This window comes from Doryrhamphus excisus, chromosome 20 (genome assembly GCF_030265055.1).
Source record: "Doryrhamphus excisus isolate RoL2022-K1 chromosome 20, RoL_Dexc_1.0, whole genome shotgun sequence".
NCBI classification, from domain to species: Eukaryota; Metazoa; Chordata; class Actinopteri; order Syngnathiformes; family Syngnathidae; genus Doryrhamphus; species Doryrhamphus excisus.
The window spans coordinates 3,867,169-3,892,407 of NC_080485.1; the positions used below are offsets into that span (position 1 = coordinate 3,867,169).

At 39.2% G+C, this 25,239-nt stretch overlaps 2 protein-coding genes across 2 annotated transcripts in view; both read right to left on the minus strand.

Annotated features, from left to right (window-relative positions):
* Positions 1 to 1,083: 1,083 nt before the first annotated feature.
* LOC131107761 (inaD-like protein) lies at positions 1,084 to 6,741 on the minus strand. The gene is made up of 7 exons (XM_058058045.1): positions 5,510 to 6,741; positions 5,072 to 5,311; positions 4,882 to 4,971; positions 4,626 to 4,703; positions 4,008 to 4,289; positions 3,828 to 3,923; positions 1,084 to 1,562 (listed from the first exon to the last, which is right to left on the minus strand). Exons 1-7 carry the CDS (start codon positions 5,672 to 5,674, stop codon positions 1,410 to 1,412), a joined length of 1,104 nt encoding a protein of 367 aa, XP_057914028.1. The 5' UTR covers positions 5,675 to 6,741; the 3' UTR covers positions 1,084 to 1,409.
* Positions 6,742 to 7,693: 952 nt separating this feature from the next.
* Positions 7,694 to 25,239, minus strand: part of lrrc1 (leucine rich repeat containing 1) — a 35,871-nt gene continuing 18,325 nt past the window's right edge. The window contains exons 5-14 of the mRNA XM_058058043.1: positions 21,284 to 21,340; positions 19,702 to 19,765; positions 18,883 to 18,957; positions 17,445 to 17,589; positions 17,251 to 17,369; positions 17,069 to 17,152; positions 15,700 to 15,815; positions 13,659 to 13,831; positions 10,367 to 10,506; positions 7,694 to 8,944 (exon numbers count right to left, since the gene is read on the minus strand). Of these exons, the coding sequence (XP_057914026.1) occupies positions 8,786 to 8,944; positions 10,367 to 10,506; positions 13,659 to 13,831; positions 15,700 to 15,815; positions 17,069 to 17,152; positions 17,251 to 17,369; positions 17,445 to 17,589; positions 18,883 to 18,957; positions 19,702 to 19,765; positions 21,284 to 21,340 (1,132 nt within the window). The 3' untranslated portion in view covers positions 7,694 to 8,785. The remainder of the gene's footprint in view (positions 8,945 to 10,366; positions 10,507 to 13,658; positions 13,832 to 15,699; positions 15,816 to 17,068; positions 17,153 to 17,250; positions 17,370 to 17,444; positions 17,590 to 18,882; positions 18,958 to 19,701; positions 19,766 to 21,283; positions 21,341 to 25,239) is intronic.

The following is a 25,239-nucleotide window of genomic DNA, read 5'->3' on the forward strand; positions in this document are numbered from 1 at the left end:
GATCGACTTAATGAGCACCCCTGATGTAAAGAATAATACATAGCAGCAGTGATGTGCATTGAGGCTCATGGCTGGTGAGGCACTGACTCCTTTTTTAAAATCTCAATGAATAAGGTTGCTCATTAAGAGGATAAAAACAAAAGGAGAGAATAATTTCTTAGTGTACCCTTGGTTCAAACAAGAAGAAGGACGGCAGTGACAAGCAGCTTCCAGCATGCCAGCTGACCTCCAGTTGTAGAATTCATGTATGATAATTGGATGCTAACCAGGACGTATTGTGATTTCAAAAAATACTTTACGTTGGACACGTGCTGTATTGTACGCTAATTGGAGAATGCACACAAACTGAGGGAAAATGTTGCCATAAATTTGAAATGTTAACGTAATGTATTTCATGAAGGCAGCACACTTGCTTATCTTAGCACTTAGCTAAGTTCCTCGAAGTGTAATAGCATAGCGGAACCTCAGTTAATTTGTTTTTCATTTCATTTCATTTCATTTTCTATACCGCTGATCATTAGGGTCGTGGTAAAGTGTTTTTGGTTCATGTAAAAACTGTACAATCCACAATTTTTCCTCGGTTTGCATCCATTTTACAAATGGTTGATTACCATTTTAATGCTATATGGAACCTGTATCTATGCTGGGTGGGAGGGGCACCGAGTAGAGCCGCTTCTCCTTCACATCGAGAGGAGCCAGTTGAGTTGGCTCGGGCATCTAGTCCGAATGCCTCCCTGGTGAGGTGTTCCGGGCATGCCCAGCCGGGAAAAGGCCCCGGGGCAGACCTAGGACACGCTGGAGGGATTATGTCCGACAGCTGGCCTGGGAACGCCTTGGTGTCCTCCTGAAGCAGGTGGCCGGGGACCGGGAAGTCTGGGCTTCCCGACTGAGAATCCTGACCCCCCGCGACCCGGACCCGGGTAAGCGGAGCCAATGTAGCCAATCTACTGCAGTCTGAACGGTCAGATGGCATATATCTGACCCATATACAATATATTACATGGAAAATGAAATCAGATACAGGTCACAAATGAACAAAAAAATCTGAACTGACTTGCGATCTGAATGTAGCCTGAGACAGAACCTTTAATGTGATGTCAGCACTTAGGAAACACTCAATCGTGGGAGTGAGATTAAAGACTTCCAGCCGTGCATTTATTTTATCCAAGATGCATTTTGTCTTCTGTGCAAGCAGTTGAGTAAAACATTAAAACACCATTAATAGCATACACCACGGTGGCGGGGAACAGCTTGTATTTGGAGCAATCTCTTCTTACTATGCAGCCTGTGCAGCTTAACATCAAATATTACTATAGTAATATGACAAATGACTAATGCCACTTCATACTAATAGCAGCAGTTGTGTAGTTTGTTACCAATAACCAAAACAGTTTCAAGTCTGGATGCGTTCAAGGTGGATAAAAAGCGCTGTCAAAAGATTCTGAAGGTACACGGTTCACCGGAATGTTTGAGCGGTGTGGGTTTTCTCTACTGGGACCATGCGTCAAGAGCTCTCCATCTTCATCAGAGGTAGAGGGATGAGTGAGGATTATCCGTGGGATCTGTCAAGAAATAGACAGGTAAGAGATTTTGGGCTAGACATAAGAGGTCGCGTTGCTAAAATACAACAGAGATGTTTTCAACAGTGGAACTGCTAAGGTCAAACATGGGCTGTTCATCAGCTGATCAAAAGCGGCAATCCGCCCAAAATTTGCTTACTGAAACTCCCATTTCTTCATTTGTATTCATGGTCTGACAAAAGCCTTTGATACAATCAATCATGACATCCTAATAACTAATTTAGAAAGGTACGGGATAATAGAATTAGTTCTGAACTAAAAGTAAAGTTAGGAGAATACACATCTGCAAGTTCATATATTATGTGCGGAGTACCCCAGGGGTCAATACTGGGACCAAAACTGTTCAACTTGTACATCAGTGATATCGCTAAAGTCCCGAAAGACTTAAAGCTGGTATTATTTGCGGATGATACCACTGCTTTTTGTTCTAGAGGGAGTACAGACGAAATCATTAGAAAGGTCAGAGAAGAAATGGTCACACTAAAAAGATGGTTTGATGATAATAGATTGTCCTTGAACCTAAGTAAAACTAAAATCATGATGTTTGGTAACAGCAGAAAAGACATGTACCAGCAAATACAAATAGACGGTGTAGACATTGAAAGGCTGAACGAAAATAAATTTCTGGGGATCAAAATAGATGAAAATATGAGCTGGAAACCTCATACAGTAAACCTCGGATATATCGGATATATCGGAAATTCGCGCACAACGGACAGATAAAAAAGAACCGATTTTTCTGTAATGCATTTCCAATAAAAATTCATTGCATATATCGGATTTTTTATAACGGATTTCGCCTATTTCGGACAAAATCTCCAGTCCCGTTCCAATGCATTTCCATTTAATTTCCCTCGCATATATCGGATGGCCGCATCGTGGCGCTCCGATTCGCCGAATCGTGACAGGCCGCTATACGACGTCATTTGCAGCATTTGCAGCGTTGCCTGCGCGTCCAGGTACATTGGAAACATAGTCAAGGAAGTGCCTTTTTATAACGGATAAAATCCGATTTACGCATATACCGGATATAAATCCCATATATGCGTAAAACGGACATTTTCCGGTATACGGATATAACGGATTTCGCTTATATCGGACAAAACCAGTGGGAACAATTGAATCCGATATATCCGAGGTTTACTGTATTACAAATATACAACATAAGGTGGCCAGAAATATTTCAGTATTGAACAAAGCAAAATTTGTTCTCAATCAGAAATCACTCCACACTCTTTATTGCTCTCTGGTTCTACCATATCTTACTTATTGTGTGGAAATATGGACTAACAACTATAAAAGCAATCTTCACTTGCTAAATGTACTGCAAAAAAGGTCAGTAAGGATAATTCATAATGCCGCCTACAGAGAACATACTAACTCCTTATTTCTAAAATCACAAATACTTCAACTTGCTGATTGAGTTCATCTTCAAACAGCTAAAATAATGCATAAGGCTAAAAACAACAATTAGCTAAAAATATCATCCAATACTTCTCTACAAGAGAGGAGAAATATGATCTCAGGGAAGAAATACATTTGAAACACTTCTATGCTAGGACTACGTTATGCTAGCCATAGCATTTCAGTATGTGGAATCAAACTATGGAATGGATTGAGTAAGGACCTCAATCCAAGCAGTTGATACAAGCAGTTGATGTTTGCTGAATACAAGGATGAAGAGTCTTGAACCAGTCATGATGTGCTATATATATCACTATATTGACACGCACTATGGTACCCATTATGGCATTGGATGCTCATATCACCGAGTACTTTGGTATGATAAATGACAAAAATAATAAAAAATATTTTTTAATTAAATAAAAAACTTAAATTATATTAGGAAAGCAGGAAGTGAACAAATGTAACAGATTGTAAAAGTACCAGATGGAGGGGTAGGATTTAATAAGCTTTGCTTCTTCCTACTCCTTTTGGACATGTGGAACTGGGAACTGATTATGGGATGCACTCAATTGGAATCTGATGCATGTTCAAATGAAATAAAACCATTACCATTACCATGATTCATTTAGATTTTTCAACTGTCTTAAAAAATCAGGCGTGTATCCTACTTGGATGACTTGTTTTTGCACTGACATGGCAATTAACTAACATATTTATGTTAATAAATATGTTAATTAACATATTTACATGTACAGCATTCAGACATTCCAAGGTAGTGTCATTCAACCACAATGAACCAGACTTTAAGAGAATGACTGCTGTATAAACACCAAATCTTACTGTCATTGTGTGTTTTTCCACATGGATTGAATCCTTTCTTTTCATCAAGGCCTGTGCCTCCAGCTCAGACCACCTCAAATCACTCTTCAAATTGGCCTGCAAACAAAAATAGAACAGGACCAAGAATAAGCACGCTGAGAAAATAAGAACTGGAATGTATTCCATTTCCGCTTTACCCACAGTGCCATTGCCGTTGCAGACCACCGCCTCCATCTTCTGGGGCAAAGAATCATCCCTGCCTTCCATTTTTTGCTGTGCGCTCCTCTGGCCTTTGGCATCATCCTGGCTGCACGGCCGCCAGCTCGTGGCATCCTCGGCATCCTGAGTGCCATCAGCAAACTGTCCGACTTGCCTCGGGTGCGATGCTTCTCGCAGCACTTTCATCTTAATGCAGCTCCCAGCGTTCCTCAAGGCCCTGACGGCCTCCAGGTGGGTCACACTCTGCATGCTGAAACTGTTGACCTGTGCGGCGTCATGAAACTTTTATGTGGGAGTGAGTCAAATATTGTTACACACAAATCCTCTACAATACAATATTATCTTTCCTATTCACTTGCAGGCACATTTTTATCAACACGGCCAAATTGTGTGCGCTGATTTTAAACAGTTGTTTTTGTCTTGTCAGTGAAGCAATTTCACTTCATTGACCGAGGCGCAGGCAGCTTAAAATCTCATCTGTCCTTTAGTGCCCTCTATTGTCCAAGAAGGGAACAACCCAGCTTTACTTAATAGCAGCATGCATGTTGTTGAAATGGAAATATTGGGTAATTGAGGATAAATAACACTTCCTTTCACTACCTCCAGTAGTCTGTCTCCAACATGGACTCCTGCTTTCTCCGAGGGCCCCCCTTCAGTCACTCTGGAAATAAAAATACCCTGAAAGGAAATAAGAACAGTCAGTGACAGCCGAGATAAATCTTTCTCACAAAAATTGATTTGTTCATGGTAAACAAGCCAGGGGCTACTTATTAAATGGTTTGAATATGGAATGTGTGTGTGTGTAGGGGGGGGGGGTATGTTGCAGGAATGTTCTTCTTCACCAGCCTTTACCTACCTCATCATGGTCTTTATAAGGTAAAGAGCCTTTCCCACCAGCTATGCTGATACCCAGACAGTCCCTCTGGCCGGACACTTTAATCTGTAACTAAAAACACCAGAGAGAAGAATCTCTAGGTGGTCAAGTCAAGCAGAAATGAGAGACTCCATCACTGTCTCCTAATAATAAAAACACTGAGATGAGTTACTCTTAATGGCACTTGGGAGGTGAGCGGTTCCTGAGGAGGTGTCTTCTCGCCATGAACAAGCACTGGATGCTTTGTGATGGAGCACGGTGTCTTTGAACTGTGGGCAGGGTCTCCATGGAGACCACATGCTGCATTAAGATTTCTGCGGGGCTGAAATTTCCTGCCCTCTCGAGTAGCACTTCTCTGATGGCGAAATTGATGTTGGAAGCCGTCGCTTGCTGTCAGCTGGCCTGCGGCGTCCTGGCGACAAAAAAGAAGCTCTTTTTGACACTTGAGAGGAGAGCTAGGACCGATGTATGTCGTTCTGAGGCGGCATTGGAGGCACGAGTGACTTAAACTGGTGTGTGCAATGAGCAATGGCATCTATAGAGATCAAACATGACCGAGTGAACCTGATGATGATCTTCAGAGAATGTGAAAGAGCAACACAAAACACACCTTAGCCGCTTGCCCGGTTTTCTTGGCCTGGTGACAACACACACCATCAACGGCAGGGAGACACGCTTTAGCCACCTTGCTGATACCAGGAAGCGCCCGGTCTTGGCAGCTGGTCCTGTGGGACGGGTCTTTATGATGGCTTCCACTGTCCTGGTCAGAAGACATCACCTGCTGCTGAAGACGTGATTACTATTCAAGGATCAGTCGCTGAGGCAGTGATGGATCAGCTGCTTCATTTGACATGCTGCTCAATATGAGCCTGATTGATGAGCACTCTGTTCCTTGTGATGCTTACATATTAGCTCTAGGGTTTGGACTATGGCTTGCGGTTAAGGTTAGGCTTAGCATTAGGTTTGGTTAGGGTTATGGTTTGAGTTGAGTGTTGGCTTAGAGCTGGGAATTATTAGGATAGGATCAGGTTTAGGGAAAATAAGTTAGGGTTGAAGTTGGTTCAATGAATTTGGTCAGTTAAAATTTGGGTTATGTTTAGGGTTAGTGTTTAGATTTAGGTTCGGATTAGAGTTCAAGGATAGGTGTTAAGGTTAGGGTTTGTTTTAGGGACTGGTAATACGGTTAGAGTTGAGTTAGGGGCGGACTGGTCATCGGGAGTACCAGGAGTTTTCCTGGTGGACCAATCAAGAATGGGCCGATTGACGGTTGTGTTATTCATTTATTTACTGATTTATTGTTACTCGTACCAACATACCAACAAAGGAACAAAAACCTGAACCAAAAAAGTCCAAGTCCTAATTGTTGTCCCAGTCCACCCCTAATTAGGGTTAATATGTTTCACCCCCCCAGCTATATATGACATTGCTGAAGTTGGGATACCAGACTGGCATTTGCATGTTTGTACATCAGGGGTGCCCATTACATGGTCCAGGTAGTGGGGTCGATGCCATGTGTCACCCACATCATAGATCAGAGGTAGGGAACCTATGGCTCGGGAGCCAGGTAGGGCTCTTTTGATGACTGTATCTGGCTCTCAAGCATTTCTTACCACAATAAGAATGTATGTTTGCTAACATTTTAAAGTAAACATCACAGAAATCACTGTTAAAAATAATATTAAAAATCAAAACTTTCTTATGCATTTTAATTCGTCCATCTATTTTCTACTGCAATATGGCCGACCATATCCATCTTTCTTGATAATATTTTGCAGGTCAAACACCAAAACTTGATTATTACTGGGTAATGCGGTAGTCTACCTCGGTCATTGAGATGTCAAAAAAACATGTAAATGTAAACTTTCCTCCTTTAGTCAAATAGCTAAAGCTGCAGAACCAAGCCTTCTGGCGAAGATGGCCAAAAGAATGAAATACGTGTACTGAATACGGTGCAAAACCATGCAGCAGTAGAAGTTGCATTAATGGCAGCAAGTATTTGATTTATTATTAGACACTGCGCTGCTCACGAAAGTGTGCTGGCCACACCCCATTGGCGTGGGGTAGTGTGCCTGGTCTACGTAATTAGAGCCCATTATATCTAAAACTGTTGGTCTTACATACAAATGCACACATTTTATTGCATTCAATGTTTAAAAAAATGTATATGGCTCTCACAGATACACATTTTAAAATATCTGGCCTTTATGGCTCTCTTAGCCAAAAAGGTTCCCGACCCCTGTCATAGATCATTTTGATTTGTAGCTTGCATGCTGAAGACATGTATGCACCCCTGATATACATGTACAGTGCACATAAATACTCATATTTCTAAATATACTAAATAATTTGTAGATATTCTGTATGTTTATAGGAGGTAGATCTTTGGGACGTCGTAGTTTGCACCCCTGGTGTACACAAACACTGATGTGTGATACCAAAAAACAGACATTAAGTCATTTTCTTCCATTGGAAACACAAAAAGCAGCTTACCGTGACAAACTTGAGAAAAAAACAACAACTTTATGGAAATGATTTGTTGATAATTATCCAGTTCACAAGCAGATGTTGCAAAAATCACAAAACCCCCAAATCACAAAAGCATGCAAGTGTTGGTACGTGCAGGGTGGACAACACCAGCATTCCAAAAGCACAAGCGAGCAATGGGCAGGGCAGGAAATAACCAACAATAAACTAGATGACTTTATTGATGTACTACGACGGAAATGTCACTTTTTTTTTGTAAATTCCAATTTTTCACGTCCCATATCATAAAAGTAAAAATGAATAAGAAGCATTTGGTTTCGTGTTGCACTCGTTTTTATTAAATCAGTGGTTAAAAGTCATTCAGGTCTCAAGCTTCAGAGTCTCTTTAAGATTTGTGCAGTTTGATTAGAAAATATTTAACAACAAATGAAACAACACTTTATGAACCTGGTCCACAAATTACAAACTGTTATGTGTCATACCATGAGAAGTGTAATCCAAAAAAAACCCTGCATTTTTTAAGAGGATGCGAGCCTCGTTCCCATCAACCCTGCACTGTTTATTATTCTGGATAGTGCTCTTTCAAAAGCAGGAAAAATACAGCCATTTTCTGCATCTATTAAAAAGAAGGCCAATGCAGTGAAGCACATTTATGGATAAGTTGAAGATGATGTGCGGTCATTAAAATCCAGTCTAGCCAGTGAGCAACCGACATTATTGACAGATGTTAAAAAAGGCATGACATTTAAATGGACTGATAAGACATCAGTGAATGAGATTTTGTTCATTGCTTTTTTTTTTTTCGAGAAAAGTACCAAGTTCAAAACAGAAAGAAAAATATTTTTTTAAAAATGTGCTATACATTTCTATTTACACTGGAGCTGCCAAAAAGTATAAAAGTATTCACAAGAGACTATACAACAATCCTTAATCAGTAGATCCACAACCTCCTGCTTTTATATATTTTCCCCGAAATTCACCCAGTGTTTAAAAAATAGATAGCGAGCAAATATATACCACATTTTAAAAGGTTTGACTGTATTATAAAGATTTATAGTCATAGTGCAACCTATTGCACTATGACTATGACATAGTGCACCTATTGTGTTTTGTTTTGTTTTTTTAAAGAGGCATTTAAAAAAAGTAAAAAATATTAAAATGAGGGTTATTGCTGTGAATTAAAAACAGGAAGGCACATCAGCCCTTGTGGGAAGGAGGAGGATTAAGCTTACAGGCATTCCAGGGTTCAATCACAGGACGGGAAGGCCACGCTGGGAGTTTGGAGGGTCACGAAAAAAAAAGTGGGGCGGGGTTGCTGGATTGTGCAGGACGACATTGCTAGACACTGAGGTTTAAAAAAAAAAAAAACAACCCCAAAAATAAAAATCTATAAAAGTAAATGTCACACAGATGTGGTGACATTGTCTGCAGCATTATTGACCTCGTTTTTGTTGGAGTCCAGGCCTTTGGCGGCGTTCAGGTCATTGCGAAGGTTCTCCGCAGCTTTCTTCATGGTTTTTAGCTCACCCGGGTGGGGTGTGGCACGGCGAAGTAGTGTTCCCTGACAGGAGTAAACTTGTGTTAGTGTTGTGTTTTCAGTGCTTTATTCTGGTAAAACTATTCATTTGTTTTAACAACATTGTGACTTGAATAATACAACTTTTTGTAGCACTATAAATTCCAGACAATAAGATGCTACTTTTTTCACCCACTATGAACCCTGCGACTTAAACGATGATGTGGCTAATTGATGGCTAAAAGAACTACAGTTGCCACGATGCTTAGAGTGCAGAATCAGGAAGCAGTGACTTGGGGTCACTTCACTAAGTGGACGCCAATAATATGTTTTGAAGTCCTATGCAGCAATCGTGTATGGATCTGACAAATCTTAAGTGAGTTTGATCAAATCTAGAATTACTGCAGTTTCTGTTTGGAACGTGGCAGCCAATGATAAAGGCGTCTCATGTCTCACTCTTAAGCGCTAATGAGTGACGCTGGGAACACAGAGTGTGTATTCAGGTGCCCTGAATAGTCTGGAATTTACGGAATTCTCATCAAGTAAACAAAATACAACTACCTTCTCTTAGTATGATTTTTCACTGAGTACTCTGACTTTGTTTTAATATTCTGATTTGCACTTGATTCTCAAAATAGTCACATTTTATTCCCAGAAAATTCTAACATTTTTGTTATATTGCAGTTTTTTATTGTGACTCTAATATTCCTATCAATCTGTCCAGTTTTTATCATTATTTAAAAAAACAGTGAATTGCGGTCTGGCCTGGGGGTTTGTAAATGGCCGGATGGTACTGCAATGCTGCGTCTGGCCCAAAGCCCAGAGAGGGGCTGACGTCATTGCAGCACCCCGATAAAGGTGTTGCTCAGGCACAATGCATGATGGGAACGTTTTTAAAGAGTTACTGTTTTTCCATTTAAACTTGTATTGGTACATGTTTGTACATTTTTCTGATACACCTTTGGAGTGTTAAGTTGCTGTGTGATAAGTTTAGTGTTTTTGGTAAGATTACACCATGAGTTTTATTGAGTAAAGTCCTGCCATTTCCAGTCGGTTGACAAGCTTGTTGTAAGTGCACTGATAGCTTGTGATTGGCTCTACTGTTACTGTTTCCTCACTGACTCACCAGCGGCTCAGTATTTAAACATTTAGTTGTAAAGTAAAGGAGCTGTCACAAGATTAGAATTTAGCCATAAATTAGCCGCACCACTGTAAGCCGCAGGGTTCAAAGTAAGGACAAAGTAGCGACTTATAGACAAGGTTTTACCTTATATTGGGTTGGTTTGTTAGTGCTTAATAAATAAAATATCAAATTGGCCTGTGCATTTTGACATTTTTCCTTGATAAACAAGTTTGATACGCATGGTCTCCAGGACCAAGAGTTACATTTGCACACAAATAGAGCGTATTTGTCATATAGATGGCATACACTTGGTGTTATTATGCAGTCAAGCTCAGAGCTCCTACCTTTTCATCATCGTCCTCCTCGCCATCATCCAGGAAGTGAATGGCGCTGATCCTGTGCATGGCTTTGTTATCCCACGTGTCATCTACCATGTCATTCACCAGGCTCTCCAGGGCTTCGAACCGGGTAAGATTATCAGAGCCTGTGGTTATTTATTGACAAAAGACAACCCAATTTATATTGCAGTGACAACAGGACATACACTAGCAGTAAATTCAAATCAATAAGTTTGGTTCCTTTTGTTCTTCCCCTGTGAAGGCCGTCACTGTCAGGGGAGAACGCTCCAACTGCCTGATCACAGTTTCAAATCCCGGCTTAGTCATAAGCTTACAGCAACACATCTACAACATCCCCCAACCTCAGTTCATCGTTCTCTCCAGTCTTACTGCTGAACCTCTTCCACTACACAAAAATGTATTTTATCAATCCACCGCTTTTTCTTGAGGAAGAAACAACCTCTTTTAAAAAAATACTACAGGGATGAAGAGCAGCCGGATCAAGGATGTGTAAGGGAAACACTGTTGCACCCAGCAGCAAATGATCCAGCCCGGACTTAGTCACATATCTGTACAGACAGGGTGAGCTTTTAATGGAAACAAGCCAACCACTGCTAAGCCTCTTTAGAAATCCAATGTACCGTACGTCTGAAAAATATCACCAAGGAAGCCTCGAAGGGACAGCAAACTCTTACAGGCGCACCGATGCTATACAGTCCAAGTTCCCAAAGTGGGGTACGTGTACCCGCAGTCATAGGGGTCATGTGAATAAATATGAAAAACAATTAGCACCTAACACTCACAATTATGGGTGTCCTTGGTTGTTCATTGCTCTGTGTGCATCATTTGACTGATTATTATTTTGTGCCTCAAGAGTGTTTCATCTTGTAGATGCCGATCCTGTGTATTGATGATCGGATAATATTGGGACAATCTGGTTGGCGTAGGCGTATCTTGTTCGTAACAAACACACCAACATGCTAGGTGCGGTTAGGCGCCTCAAAGCTGGTTGCCACTCGAGCCCTGCCACCCGCATGAAGAAGAAAACGCAACATTATCTTGGTGAAGTTAGTTAGAATATTAATCTCAATTTGCAAATGAAATTGAAACTCAGACATACAATGTACCCGGTCATTAGCATAATGCAAATGTGCAATATTTCCATCGCTGCCTCTGTTACTACCTCAATCATATTTATTTATTTAAAAACCCAATACAATACACTCATATGTGACTTTACTCACCTGTATACACCAGTCATTATTTGCACTATGACCCATTTATCATTGCACTAAAATTAATATATCTGCAATATGTCTGCTCCTGCATATGATCCTGCGCAGTACTATGTATATATTTTGGATATCTTGTATATATCTTGTTAAATTGTCTTTTTTACTCTACTTTCATATACTTTTTTTTTTTTTAACTTGACTACTGCACTGAAAGGAGAAGCTCTCCAATCTCGTTGTACATCTTGTATAATGACAATAAAGGCCATTCCATTCCAAATATTATGTCAATAGCCATTATGTCAATAGTATACATGGACCCAAATATTTGGTTTATTCGCTCAAACGGAAAGAATTGAACGGGGATGGAATATTCCTTTAACCAATCCAATTGTATCGTGTACCCGCTCAAACGGAAAGTTGTCAGGGTGACTTCTTCTTCGTGTTTTTCTTCTTCTGTTGTTTATTGGCGGTTGGCAAGCAGCTTTCGTGTACATTACCGCCATCTGTGGAACAGAATCTAAACCCTTCTATACTTTATTCACAAGTGCAGTTTTATTAAAAAAGAAAATATGTATGTCATATATATATATATATATATATATATATATATATATATATATATATATATATATATATATATATATATATATATATATATATATGTCCTGAGTTTAATTATAAAATATTAGCAAGATTGAATTTGATCTTTTCCTGTTTAAATTGATCCCGGGTGCGTTCTTTCAGCGCATGCTCAGATATGACGTAACACGCAGATCCAGACGTTCTTCACTTTTAAAAATGGAGTCCAGCAATCGGCACTGGACTAAGCAAAGTTTGTTTTTGATTCAAACTAAATTTCAAGACTGGACAGACGAAAAACTGTCAATATGGAGTTATTCCAACAAGTGAAAGAAAAACTTGGAGAAGCCGGTATCACGTGATACCGGCTTTGATGTTTACGTTTTACTGGGCATGCCCTATTGACTATTCTGTTTGATTTTCACGGCGCATGTAGACAAGAGATTGGAATATTCCTTTCTATGGATACCATTGTTTCCCGAAAGGTGATTGGGAAAGAGAAAAAGTGGTGATGTAAAAACGTGGCTACTGTGGAGTGTCTGTGGTGTAAAGACTGGCAGAGCAATGTAATATTGGTCCGTGTGGCAACACCTACCTTGTTCCTCCCATAGACTTATTGATGCACGTGTGAGGTCGTGGTGACATTTTGGAACATTTTTGGTTAGTGGTGTGCCACAAGATTTTTACAATGTAAAAAACGTGCCGTGGCTCAAAAAAGGTTGAAAAACACTGCATTAGCTTATACATTTATAAATAGCAACTTCAGTGATTTTGTCATTAAGAACAAATGTGTCATATTTTGTGTTGCTTTGACATTTCAGGCTAATTTCAGAGGCTATAATACCCTCTGGCACATGTCACCTATATTAACACAACACAGCCAAAATGGCTTTAAATAAAACTGGCACATGTCCTAAAGTTTTCTGTAGCAAGACAGATTTCATACAATTTGGGGAAATGTCTATATTCACACTAAATAAGCATGCCACGGCAATAGTTGGCAATGAAACTTCATTAAAAATAACCTTTTACCTGCCTGAGTCTTATCCAAAGCATATGTTATACTCTTTACCCAGATGTGTGGGTTTAAAATAGGACATATTGCATCGCTGTCTTTTTTTTCCCCGCAAAGCATAGAGAAAATCATTTTTTTCAAATAAAGACAAAAACTAAATTTGAAAAAGGTTTTTGTTTGGTGATATTAGATCTCTGTAGATTTCAGCAAATCAAATCAATCAGCCTTTTTTTAAGACCATAATAAATACAGTTTAAGACCCATTTTCACATCCTTACAAAATACAGTTGAAAATGGTGGGTTCTCCAAGCAGATCACGGACCCATTCTTGGAAGGTCGTAAACATCACTAGATGGACCTATTTTATATTCTTTACACTTTTTTTTTTAAATAAAAGCAGTTGTCAGGAGGAGAAATGGGAGAAATGTGTAAACCGTATACTGTATATCCTGGCAACAACAAAAAATACCTTTATTGTCCGATTCATAGGGTTGTTGAGGTAGCAGCACGCAAGTGAGAACCTTCTCCCCAGAGTCAGGATCCTCGTCGGTCTGAAAGGTGAGGAGGGGCTGCGACTGGTTTTCCGAGAGCCATAAGGCCTTCAGTCGAAGTGTTGTCAAAGACAAGGGTAAGTGGGCCAGCCTGAGGACACACAGCAATTGAAAAATTAATGCCTAGCAAAAACATTTCCTCTATTTTTTCTTATATCAGACATGTTACTGTATATGTACACGTTACATGCTACAGTTTTTACGCTATATACAAGGTATCTTTCTTTAAAGATATACTAGTCCTGAAAAAATGAGCATATTGTGATAAAGTTCATTATTTTCTGTAACTTACTGATAAACATTAGACTTTCATATATTTTTGATTCATTACACACAACCGAAGTAGTTCAAGCCTTTTATTTAATATTGATGATTTTGGCAAAAAAGTAAAGAAAAAACAAAAATCCCTATCTCAAAAAATTATCATATTCCATCAATATGGTGCCTTGACTTCAGTTACATTATCTTTTGCATTATCATTTTCATTTCTTGTTTAATAGGTAATGTTTGATAGAAAATGCTAACTTGACCTCATACATGAGTCTAATGAACACCCCGTAGCTATTTTGACTGACATATTACTGATACTCAGGGTATGTACACAACTGTTGAGGAATTATGTGTAATTATCTTTATTGCCATATTGAATATCATTATGATATCAACTACTTTGATTACACGTAAACTCTGAAAACGTGAATATGAAATAATAATCTATATTCGTCCACTTCTTCCTGTATACAAAAACAAAAACAAAACCAGCAAGACATTTCACCACATTAATGAGATGGTTAGTTTCCTCCACACTCCAAAAATGGGCAGATTTGAGCGCCGCCATGTTTTCAAATTCCAGATTCCTTTCAATAGAACACGCACAGAACACAAATCAATGTTCCTTTCGATGGGGAAATCCCGATGGGCGTATAGATGACCCAATATTCAGGTTCAAAAAAGACTAACCCTGGGGTATTTCGTTAAAAAACCAAATATGAGCATATTCAGGTTTTTCAAAAGGGTTAATTGTGTTTACATGGTCGTGCGCAACCATGTTATTGCTATTATTCCATTTATGATAGGGTTATTTCTGAAAGCTCTCCATTGGCTCCCTGTCTCATTCAGTGTGAATTTTAAAATCCTGGTGCTCACTTTTAGAGCCTTGCACGGCCAGGCCCCTGTCTACATACGAGACTTGTTGCGTCCCTATACCCCCTCTCGGAGGCTGAGATCGTTAGATCAAAATTTACTCATGGTCCCTCGTAGTCGTTTTAGGACCCGAGGAGACATATCTTTTCAGGTTGTTGCGCCGAGGCTCTGGAATGACCTTCCACCCTCCCTACGTTCGCTTGACTCTGTCGATGCATTTAAGAGTAACCTTAAAACTCACTTGTTTTTGCAGGCATACCCAGCTCAGTAAATTTAGGGTACTATGGGTACATATATTTATGTCTATTTTATTGTATACTGTTTTTATGTACTGTTTTATGTCTTTTCTTATTGTACATTGTTTTATTGTATTTTTTATGTGTATTTTAACTCTGTGTTTTGCCTTTTGTGAAGCACTTTGTGACTTCTGTCTGAGAATGGTGCTATATAAATAAAACTTACTTACTTACTTACTTATTTGATTGCATGTAAACGTAGCCACTGTTGTTTTTGCTCCTGTCTTTCATGAGCTGAACGCAAAGATCTGAAACGTTTATCTACACAAAAAGACTACCGCGCTCACAGATCTGCTTAAATCTTAGTGATCACGTCTCCTTTGCAGAGATAATACATCCACCTCACAGGTGGGGCATATCAAGATGTTGATTAGATAATAATGATGATAATTGCTCAGGAATCATTTTTCCAGTCAGTACATGTGTTTATATGTTTGTTGCTTCAAGACACATTTAAGGAGTAATTATTTCCTTAGGATAAGATAAAAAAAAAAAACAATACAATGCTGAATGAAGATACCTATTTCCAGACACATCAAGCACGTGCAGCTCTGTGGCCTGCGACAGCTCTGACGGTATCCTCGCCAGTCGGTTCTCTCGCACACAGAAGACATTCAGGCCGCTACAACCTCCAATCTAGAGTGTACACAAACAATCGGATTTTATGAAACAAGCATCCTGGGAGGCGCATTAATGTGTATGGACATGTAACTAGACATATCTTTGGGACTAAGTACTAAGTATGTATAGACTGCAACAATATTGCTTTAATCCTACTAGAAAACTCGAGAGGAAATCTATTGAGGGCATTCAAGCACATTGTCCCAGAAATGGCGACCTCGCTCTGAGTCCGGTTAAAAGTCGATGAGACATGGCAGAGCGACCTAAAATTAGGAACAATTAGACTTAGGCTCAATGAGCCATCTGAGCTGACAAGTAATCCATTAATCTGCTCAAACGCAGTGCATCGTGTTAAAAGGTCAAACATGAGTAAAATACTTCACCAAATTGCCCAAAGGTAAAATATTCTGATACTCCATTACTTCTTCACCTACGCACGCTCGGTTTTCAGAGAAAGATGATTTTAACATACAACTAGGCTGATGGTCAAGTCACTAGCAAAGCACCGGTGCTGATGTCACGCAACCAGAACAATGACACTGACATCATTGTCCAGGCCAAGTGTGCCATTACGTTTTGCTTTGCATCATCAACACACAGGACCATTGTACGGCGACCCTCCACTTAAATAGGCGTCAGAGTTACACAACAACGCCGTATGCAGACACAATGGAGACACTCACATGGAGATGAATACGCCGCAGTCGTGCAGTAAAAGTGGGATCAGAGAGAACATGAAGTATCAGAGACCATGGAGAATGTTGGCAAGTAAACAACTGAAAGTTACTCTCTATCAAGTCTGGTAAACTTTGAAATGACAAAGTTACAATCAACATCTTAGAGATGTATACAAAATAGTTGGATATTTGGATATCCATCAATAGTTGATTCACATAAAAATAGTTGCAGCTCTAGAAAGATACTGTAATATACTGTATTTTATTTTCAAGAAAAACCTGAACGTGTTACAAGAATAATTATATATATATAAGGATATACATAGAAGAATATATATTTATGGGCAAAAGCATAATATGACAGAATAAAGAATAAACGTTAATGTTAATTGAATAATGTTTTATCTTTATGGGGAAAAACATGGAACTACAAGCAAAAATCTTGTAATATTATGAGAATAAAGTCACATTTTTAATGGGGGGGAACATTTTGTAATGTAACAATAATAAATGTGGTTTTACAATGAAAAAAATAATTATTATATAAATATCATAGTGAATAGGATTAATAGTTTATATGTGCAGACTAACCTCTTTTGGTAAGGATGTTAGCTGGTTTCGGTCACAGTTAAAGTTGGAGAGCCGTTTCAATTTGCCTACACTTCTTGGCAAACTCTAGAGGAAGAACAAACAATAAAATCACATATGTTGAGTGTAAGCCAACAACAGCAACCTTACAAAGTTGTATTTATTATGGAATATGGTAATAATACCTGTATCTGATTTTCTGTGAGCACAAGTTCAGTAAGACTTTCACAGTTGCCAATACTCTCTGGCAGGTATGTAAGCCTGTTCTGATCCGCTTTCAGTATCGACAGATTGCGTAGTTTCCCTGTAAGAGAAGAAAAGAAAATAGCATGAGATGAATATGTAGAATATGTAGGCTATGTAGAAAAGACAAGCTTACCAATGCTTTCTGGTAAAGCGTCAATGAGGTTCTGAGACACCAGCAGGTCAGTGAGTGCCAACAAGCCCCCCAGCTCCATTGGAAGTCGCTCCAGTTTGTTTTCAGACACATCTAGACACAGCATGCTCTTCATGCTGCCCATCTCCTGAAGGGAATGACAAACAGTGGGAATGCACAATCAATCATTATCACAGGTAACGTTATGTCTTAACTGTTTTTATTTCCATTTAGTCTAATTTAATATGAAAAGTTTTTCAAATTGACCTTCCATTTGAAATGCCGTAATATAACACCATAATATAACACCATAATATAATGTAGAAATACTGTATGTGTATAGATCAACTTAGAGGTTCATCGTCAATCGTCAGTTCAAAAAGTAACCTTGACTGCCATAGTCTTGTGTGTGAATTTCAGACTTGTAGGCAATGCAGTTTCTGCCCCAGTAGGGGGCAACAGTACTATTTTCCTCCAGTCGGCAGCAACAGGTTGGATATGAAGAAGACAGAAGTTGCGGAATTGTACGCTGACAGAGGGAAATGGCGACAATCCAGCTGTTTGTCTATAAATAGTTTATACACAGGTGTGCACACACACATCTGTAAAGATGATTATGATGATAGATGATTATTTTGTGTTATGTTCAACATCTGTCAATAAATGTAGTCATTTTGTCATCAAAATCTTTTTTTCCTGTGTTGTTTTTGTTTCATACAAGTAAACAAATAAACAGATGTGTGTCACCAAAATAAAAATATATGGACGTCAGTCATCGTTATGTTTGAATTTGCTTGTGTAGAAAGATAATTTTCTGTTTTTTGTTCAAAATCGGGTGTTTTTCGCTGAAACCACCTTACGTTCTACTGCCGTTTTATAAAGACCCCAAAAGGCTAGAAACAAACTTTTTTTTCTGATGAAAGAAGCAAGTCTAAAGTTTCTTTACAATGTTTATATAGTCCCAAATCTCAATATTTTGTGGCTCTCGAAAGTTCAGTGAAAAGTATGGAGCTCTCTTCTTTGAAAATGGCAGCCAGTCAATAAGTTAATGACAGGAGAATTCAGACAAACTGAAAATTTTGACTTACATTTTCTACGTTAACTGTAAACCACGCTGAACTTTTTTTTTTTTTGTTCTCTTGTCCTGATGACCAGCTTCCCTTTTCAAATTTCATGAATAGGAAAACACATACCAACACAAAAGCATACTGTTTCACCCCGTGTTTGTTCAACAAGTTCAATTCTGAGTTTGACTTCTGGATGCCACATATTAGTGGCATACAAGTCACATCACAAATTATGCCAACTGTCCTTAGATACTGTACTGTTAACACTAACCTACTTTAATGGAAGTGGGTCTTTAAAAAAAGATTGATGGAAACAGAGAAACAAGGGAGACAAAAATGTCAACAACATCCAGTAAATAGTGTGATGAGCTTACCGCGGGTATTTCAGCCAGCTGGTTTCCATCCAGCCACAAGTCCTTTAAACTGACAAGACAGCCTATTGTGTCTGGCTGTGTGGGGGGGGAAATGTCATGAATGAATATGCAATATAAGAAAATGTCAACAAAATACAAGCAAATCATCACCAGACTGTATTCATTCTTCTATATACGTACTGCAATCAATTCAAATATTATTTCAATATTCATTCATTTTCTTCTGCTTATCCTCACAAGGGTATGCTGGAGCCTATCCCAGCTGTCTTTGGACGAGGGCCAGCCAATCACAGGGCACATATAGACAAACAACCATTCACACTCACATTCATACCTATGGACAATTTGGAGTCGCTAATTAACCTAGCATGTTTTTGGAATGTGGGAGGAAACCGGAGTACCCGGAGAAAACCCACGCATGCACGGGGAGAACATGCAAACTCCACACAGAGATGACCCAGGGTGGAATTGAACTCGGGTCTCCTAGCTGTTTGGCCTGCGCGCTACACACTTGTTCACCGTGCAGCCATGTTTCAACATACTAACAAAAAATGCAATAGAACAGCAATGTCACTGCAGCTTAGTTTTGGTCATCCTGCCAGTAAATCTCACATAAGATTACACCCTAAAACCCCAAGGCTGGAAGCAGATGGTCACCCTCCCATCTGCGTGATAAGAGGAGGAAGCGGTTCTTGAGGAATTCTAATCTACGCCGACTATGATGAGAGCAAAGGAAATGGACATAAGTTCCGCTTGACTCATTTTGTCAGCTAAACTGTGCACAAGTTTCCCAGAATCCAGAGGGAGGCAAAAACTTACCAAACTATATAATTCATTATTGCCTAAGTCGAGTTCTTCCAGTCTGTGCAGCAGGGATAGAGAGCTGTATGTACAAAAAAGATATGGGGTCAATTTTAAGATAAGGTTGAACAGGTTGAAGTCTATGCTGCGTACTATCTCACAAAAAGTGACTACATTTCAGCAACAATTTTATTATATCTTCTCAAGGTACAATGCTATAGAAATGAAACTTGGATACAGTAATTCCTGGCCACTTCTTAGTTTGAATTTCATGGCCTCACTCTACAAGGGTTTTTCAAAATAAGCAAAATAATAAATTTGCGCTGTTTTGGGGTTGAATACAGCGTATTTGTCAAACAAAATATACATATTTAAGCAAATTGTACATAGTCTTGTCCTAAATTAAACATTTTCAAGCATAGAAATGGCTAAATGAACAAAAATACAAATATAAGGCATTCAGAAGACACATATAGACATACCACTGTTCCGCCTATTGTTTCTAGACACGACTGCAATACGGGAATCTCCACAAAGTAGGATTAAACTGAATATTTTCGTAGTTGGAGCATATAAAAAAAAAAAAGAGTTTTACCATTATCAGAGCCCTTTAGTCGACAGTCATAGACATACCCCTATAGTCATTCTTTGTTTACAACACATTACACTTATGTACAGGCTACGAGATCACTGCAGGGATATCACTTTAAACATAGCCAGCCGTGTTATAGTTAGCCTCCACTTTATTTGTTCTAAACTTAAGAAAGTGTTTCAGACAGTGTGGGGAAGAAGCACAAAGTAGTCAAAAACATACCACTTCCACACGGAACGGGAGGAGAACTTTTTTCACTCTATCATGTCATGGCTGGCCTATGCAATGTTAAGGAAATGTAATCTAGACTAATTTCTCATCAATGAAACATTGCTGACACCTCTTGGAGAAGAATAAAGTATCTAATGACCAGAATACTACATATGGCTTGTCTTTTAAAGCTTGTATAGTAGTATAGATTAACTTAATATATTAACTTTATAGATTAAATTAAGTGCATGGCAACATTGTTATCAATCACTTCCTTAATCATCTTGGGCAAATGAATTCATGAGAGTTGTGCACATTGTTATTGGAATCTTCTTCCATTCCTCCATGACAACATCACTTTGCCGCTCCATCACCTTCACCTTCCACAAGGTACTACAAGGCCACGCCATCATAAAAACTGACCTGTGGGCCAGCTTTCCAATCATGCTCTGCTACACAGTGTCACAGTACATGTTGGAATTAACGTTTCCCGCAATGAACCGTATCTCCTCAGAGGTGACAGCACTCCTACAGACAATGACACTAAAACTGCAGGCAAGACACAATTATCTTGCTCGCTTGTGTTGCCAGCTATTTAAACATCTGTGTGTGTGTTGAGTTATTTTCACTGGATAGTGAATATATGCTGTACTACAAGCTGTACTCTGCAGTACTATATTCAAGTTTCACTTCAGTATTGAGAAGATATACAGAAAAAATTGATTCTGAAATGTGAGGGGCATAATCACGTTGGTGAGAGCCCTTACATGCAACTTGACAGATAACATGAATACTTACTCAGGTAGGAATGTCAGCAGATTTTCTCTGAGTTCAAGTGATACCAAATTGGAAAGGCTGCAATGACAAAACAGGCAGAACATCACATTTCCACACCGCATAAACACTTGTGTCGCTCTGACAGCTTTTCAAAACATAAAGGACGGGGGGGAATTAAAGCTGTGCCACTAACAGCCATAAAAGACCTCTTTGCCATCTTGATGTAAGGAACAGGAAGCATTAAGGAGGCATGCCCGTCTTATCACACACAGCAGCCACATAAACAACTGCAGCACTTACATGGAGGGCAAAATGTCTCAAAGGCCGTAAATAAAGGGCCAGGCACAGTTCATCCTTTGTCAGTGTGTATGTCCCAGCACTGTACACAGAGTTTTATGATGGCAAACTTTCACTCGGTGAACAGCGCAAAGTACATCTTTATGACTCATCAGACAACAGCTGGCTATTCTAAAGAAGAGGGTAGGTTTAGGGACAGGCATTCATTTATTTATTCATTCATTTTCTACCGCTTATCCTCACGAGAGTCGCGGGGGGTGCTGGAGCCTATCCCGGCTGTCTTCGGGTGAGAGGCGGGGTACACCCTGGACTGGTCGCAGGGACAGGCATTTGATTGACAATTTGGAACATGAACTAACAACTGTTGTTTTTAATATTATTTTTAATGGGAGGGGAGAATCTTGTTCTGGATATTTTCAACTCCTGTTTCCATGTTGTTGTTCTTTAAACCACAAGCTAGTTGAGACTGAGGCCCTGTCTCATCAAAACTTATTTTGGCCTCTCATCCACACGATCGCTCGGATATTTGGTACTAAAAAACGAAGGTTTTCAAAACATCCAGCCAAAATCCGATGATGCGCTTGGGTAAGGAAGCCAAACACCGGAGTTTCCCAGCGTCAATACCTGCGACAGCATATGATGTGATGTCACATACGCGACATGTGTTTACATCGAAAACAGCATGGATCCGCTCAGAACTGCATTGGTTGTAGCTATTTTTCAAGCGCTTTTTTCAAATGGTCTTAAACATTTGGCCAGCTGACGAACAGCCTGTTTCATTTTAATGCCTGTTTGCAATAATTTGCTTAGTCAAAACATTTTTGATGTCACTCCCATTTGTTCTTTTGGCATTTTGACGCTCTACTTTGAACTTTCTTAATATCCAACAGTGCAAAATGTCAATTGTTGCAAGCGTATGTATTGTATTGTGTTGTATTGTATGTATGACTACATAACACTCTTTTGGGGATTAAAAATCTTGATTAGAGACAGGGCTCGACAATAACGATGTACCAATGGCCCGGGGCAAGTTAAAACAAAATTGGGGCAAGTAAATCCAATCAGTGATATTCCCGTCGGGCAAGTGCACTTTAGCATGCCATACTGCCAAGAGTTTTTTTAAAAGCGGTTCTTGTTGGGTGTTGGTAAAACACGGACTGCGTAATTCCGGTGGTAATTTGCAGAGCAAGCCTTGCAAATCTTGAAATGGACCAATCAGAATCGTTTATTTAGACCGCGGTCCGTAATCCACAGTCGCGTTTTACCCACACCCGTTGTTCGCGATCAACCAATCCGCGATCGTTTGACTACGAAAACATCCGTCATGGCGGCGCTGCCAACATCGTCTAATTCTGAAGGAAACAGCAAAAAGTGATGAACCAGTGCCTCCTAAACAAGTATTTTATTAGCAGCAGCAAATCAAATGATGGCACAGGTGAGTGAATCACATTGCTGTGATAATTTGAAGTGGTCACAATGAAACACCACCGATTAGATCCAATACCAAGTGCGGATTTTGCACAAGCTACAAAATCTAGCGCTTCCATTTCTCTGTGGATTTTTCTCACCTTTGCTTCACAAATTATTGTTTGACCATTGAGCATTTTTTTCTGGATTAAAAACACTTTACTAGTAGACAAATGTGTCTATTTAATAATGTTTCATTGTGGTGCACAACTTATGGCAGTCTTTTCATTTTACATGGGGCAAGTTCGGGCAAGTAGTTCTCACCTTAAGGATTCCCTATGGGCAAGTCATTTTTGTTTGTAATGTAGAGCCCTGAGAGAAATTCTGTATCGCGAGAAGTAAAACTAAAAGGTCGAATACTGTATGCAAGTTGCCAGGTAGATGCAATACTGAATGGGTGGAGCCACGTCAGGAGAGTGGACCCGTGCAGAAGTCCACATGACAGTTGAACCTCTAAGTGTGTGTGAAACTTGATGCAAAGCATATTTTTATTGAAACGTTTGTTGAAATTCAAAATAGTTTGAGTCTTTGTTGTTTGTTCAAAATCTTAGGGCTCCAACTAGACCACTTTAATACTCTGAAACCTGTCATAAAAATCGTAAAAATCATTGTAAGAATCTCAGACACACTCAAAAGGAACAACAGCATGTAATACTCGGAAGTACATAGAGATTAATTTAGTCGTTAAATATTGAAAGATATCAAGAGTGTATTCATGTTTCTGTAAGAGACATTTGTCATCATGTCGTCATAACACTCCTCTCAAAGCAGAAAAAAATGATGGCATCCAAGCTCAGAAACATCCACCATGTTATCCTCTTCAGAAAATCCAAACCATGTTTTTCTGTAACTCTTTTCATTACGCTGGTCTCTTGACGATGAACAGCACTTGGCTGACAGCGTTATGTAACATATTAGATATGGGGCCTGTGTGGCACATAAGCCGTACCAAGAGGAACAAGGTGCAAGAGATCACGTAACTGTAAACAAGCAGACCTATATTTCATGATGCAATCACCAAAGACTGCACTATAACATGTTTGAAAAAACCTGGTGCTTAAAAACCAACAGTTAATAATTCAGCACTCAATAAAGAGCAAATGGGTGATAGCAGATTGGGTTATTTATCTTCACCATGTTTTTCCCTGAAGAATTATTTAAATAGTTACACTAATCCACAGCTCATTTGAGGCATGCTGAGTATTACGTCAGTATGCAATATTGACCTGTGAACACTAAAGATCCAGCCTTTTATTTGTCCTGCATGCACTATTTGCACAAAACGAGCAAATAATCTTGAATTATATCACTAAGGCAAGCCAAAGTAAATACAGGTACGTGTTTAACTTTGTAATGCCAGGACATTGCTTTCAACACCAACAGCAATTACTTGTATCAACACATCAGTAATACGTATATCAAGTTACAGTATATACTGTTATGACATAAACATAAAGCAGTATTTTTCCCCCCAAAATCCCTAGAAAAACAGGCCATCTTTTATTGGGGGTCTAAATATTTACACAAAACCAAATGTCTCAGCTTTTCTTCCTGTCGCTCCCACACACCAATGACCTGGAGAGACGCAACAACACACTGTCAAGGAAGTAACGAATATGATGGGCTTGTTTAAGCCACTCTTCCAGTTATTTCACTGACATATTTGTCTTTGACGTCCTTAAGAATAGTTTCCACTCATGTGTGTCGTCATGTAGTGTCAACGTGCAAGTTATGAATGGATTATCAAATGGAGAAGGGATAGGCTTTAATAAACTCCGCTTCTACCTACTCCTTTTCAGACATGGAAGTTCCATTTCTGGTTCTGTGGTTATCATCACACATCTTGTCCTTGTCATCACCAATACCGCAAAACACAGTAATTATTTACAAGTCCAATAAACAAATTGCACTACTTTACTGTATTGGACAATTGAGGTTCCGCTCTGTGCTGTACAAAGTAGTAAACGCATACAGCAGAGGTGAACGAGGGCGTCTGGGAAATTAAATCAGGATATTACAGACCTTTCTGCACAAGGTGCCCAGATTTTCTCTCTAAATCCACCAAACTCAACTTAATTTAAAATCCACCACAATTTCCATTAAATCATCCCTCGTGGCAATGTGACCCCAAAAGCACATAGTTGTGTTATTAAATTCAATTAAAAGTTGATAGAAGGAATAATGTTGGCAGACATGCTTTTTCACTACTCTCT

Excerpts from the sequence above, each read along its gene's own strand:
- LOC131107761 (XM_058058045.1), bottom strand. The coding sequence starts at position 5,674 with ATGTCTTCTGACCAGGACAGTGGAAGCCATCATAAAGACCCGTCCCAC. Across the intron at positions 4,972-5,071 it reads CCTCCCAAGTGCCATTAAGA|TTACAGATTAAAGTGTCCGG; the intron begins GTAACTCATCTC and ends TGGTGTTTTTAG. Across the intron at positions 4,704-4,881 it reads CTTATAAAGACCATGATGAG|GGTATTTTTATTTCCAGAGT; the intron begins GTAGGTAAAGGC and ends ATTTCCTTTCAG.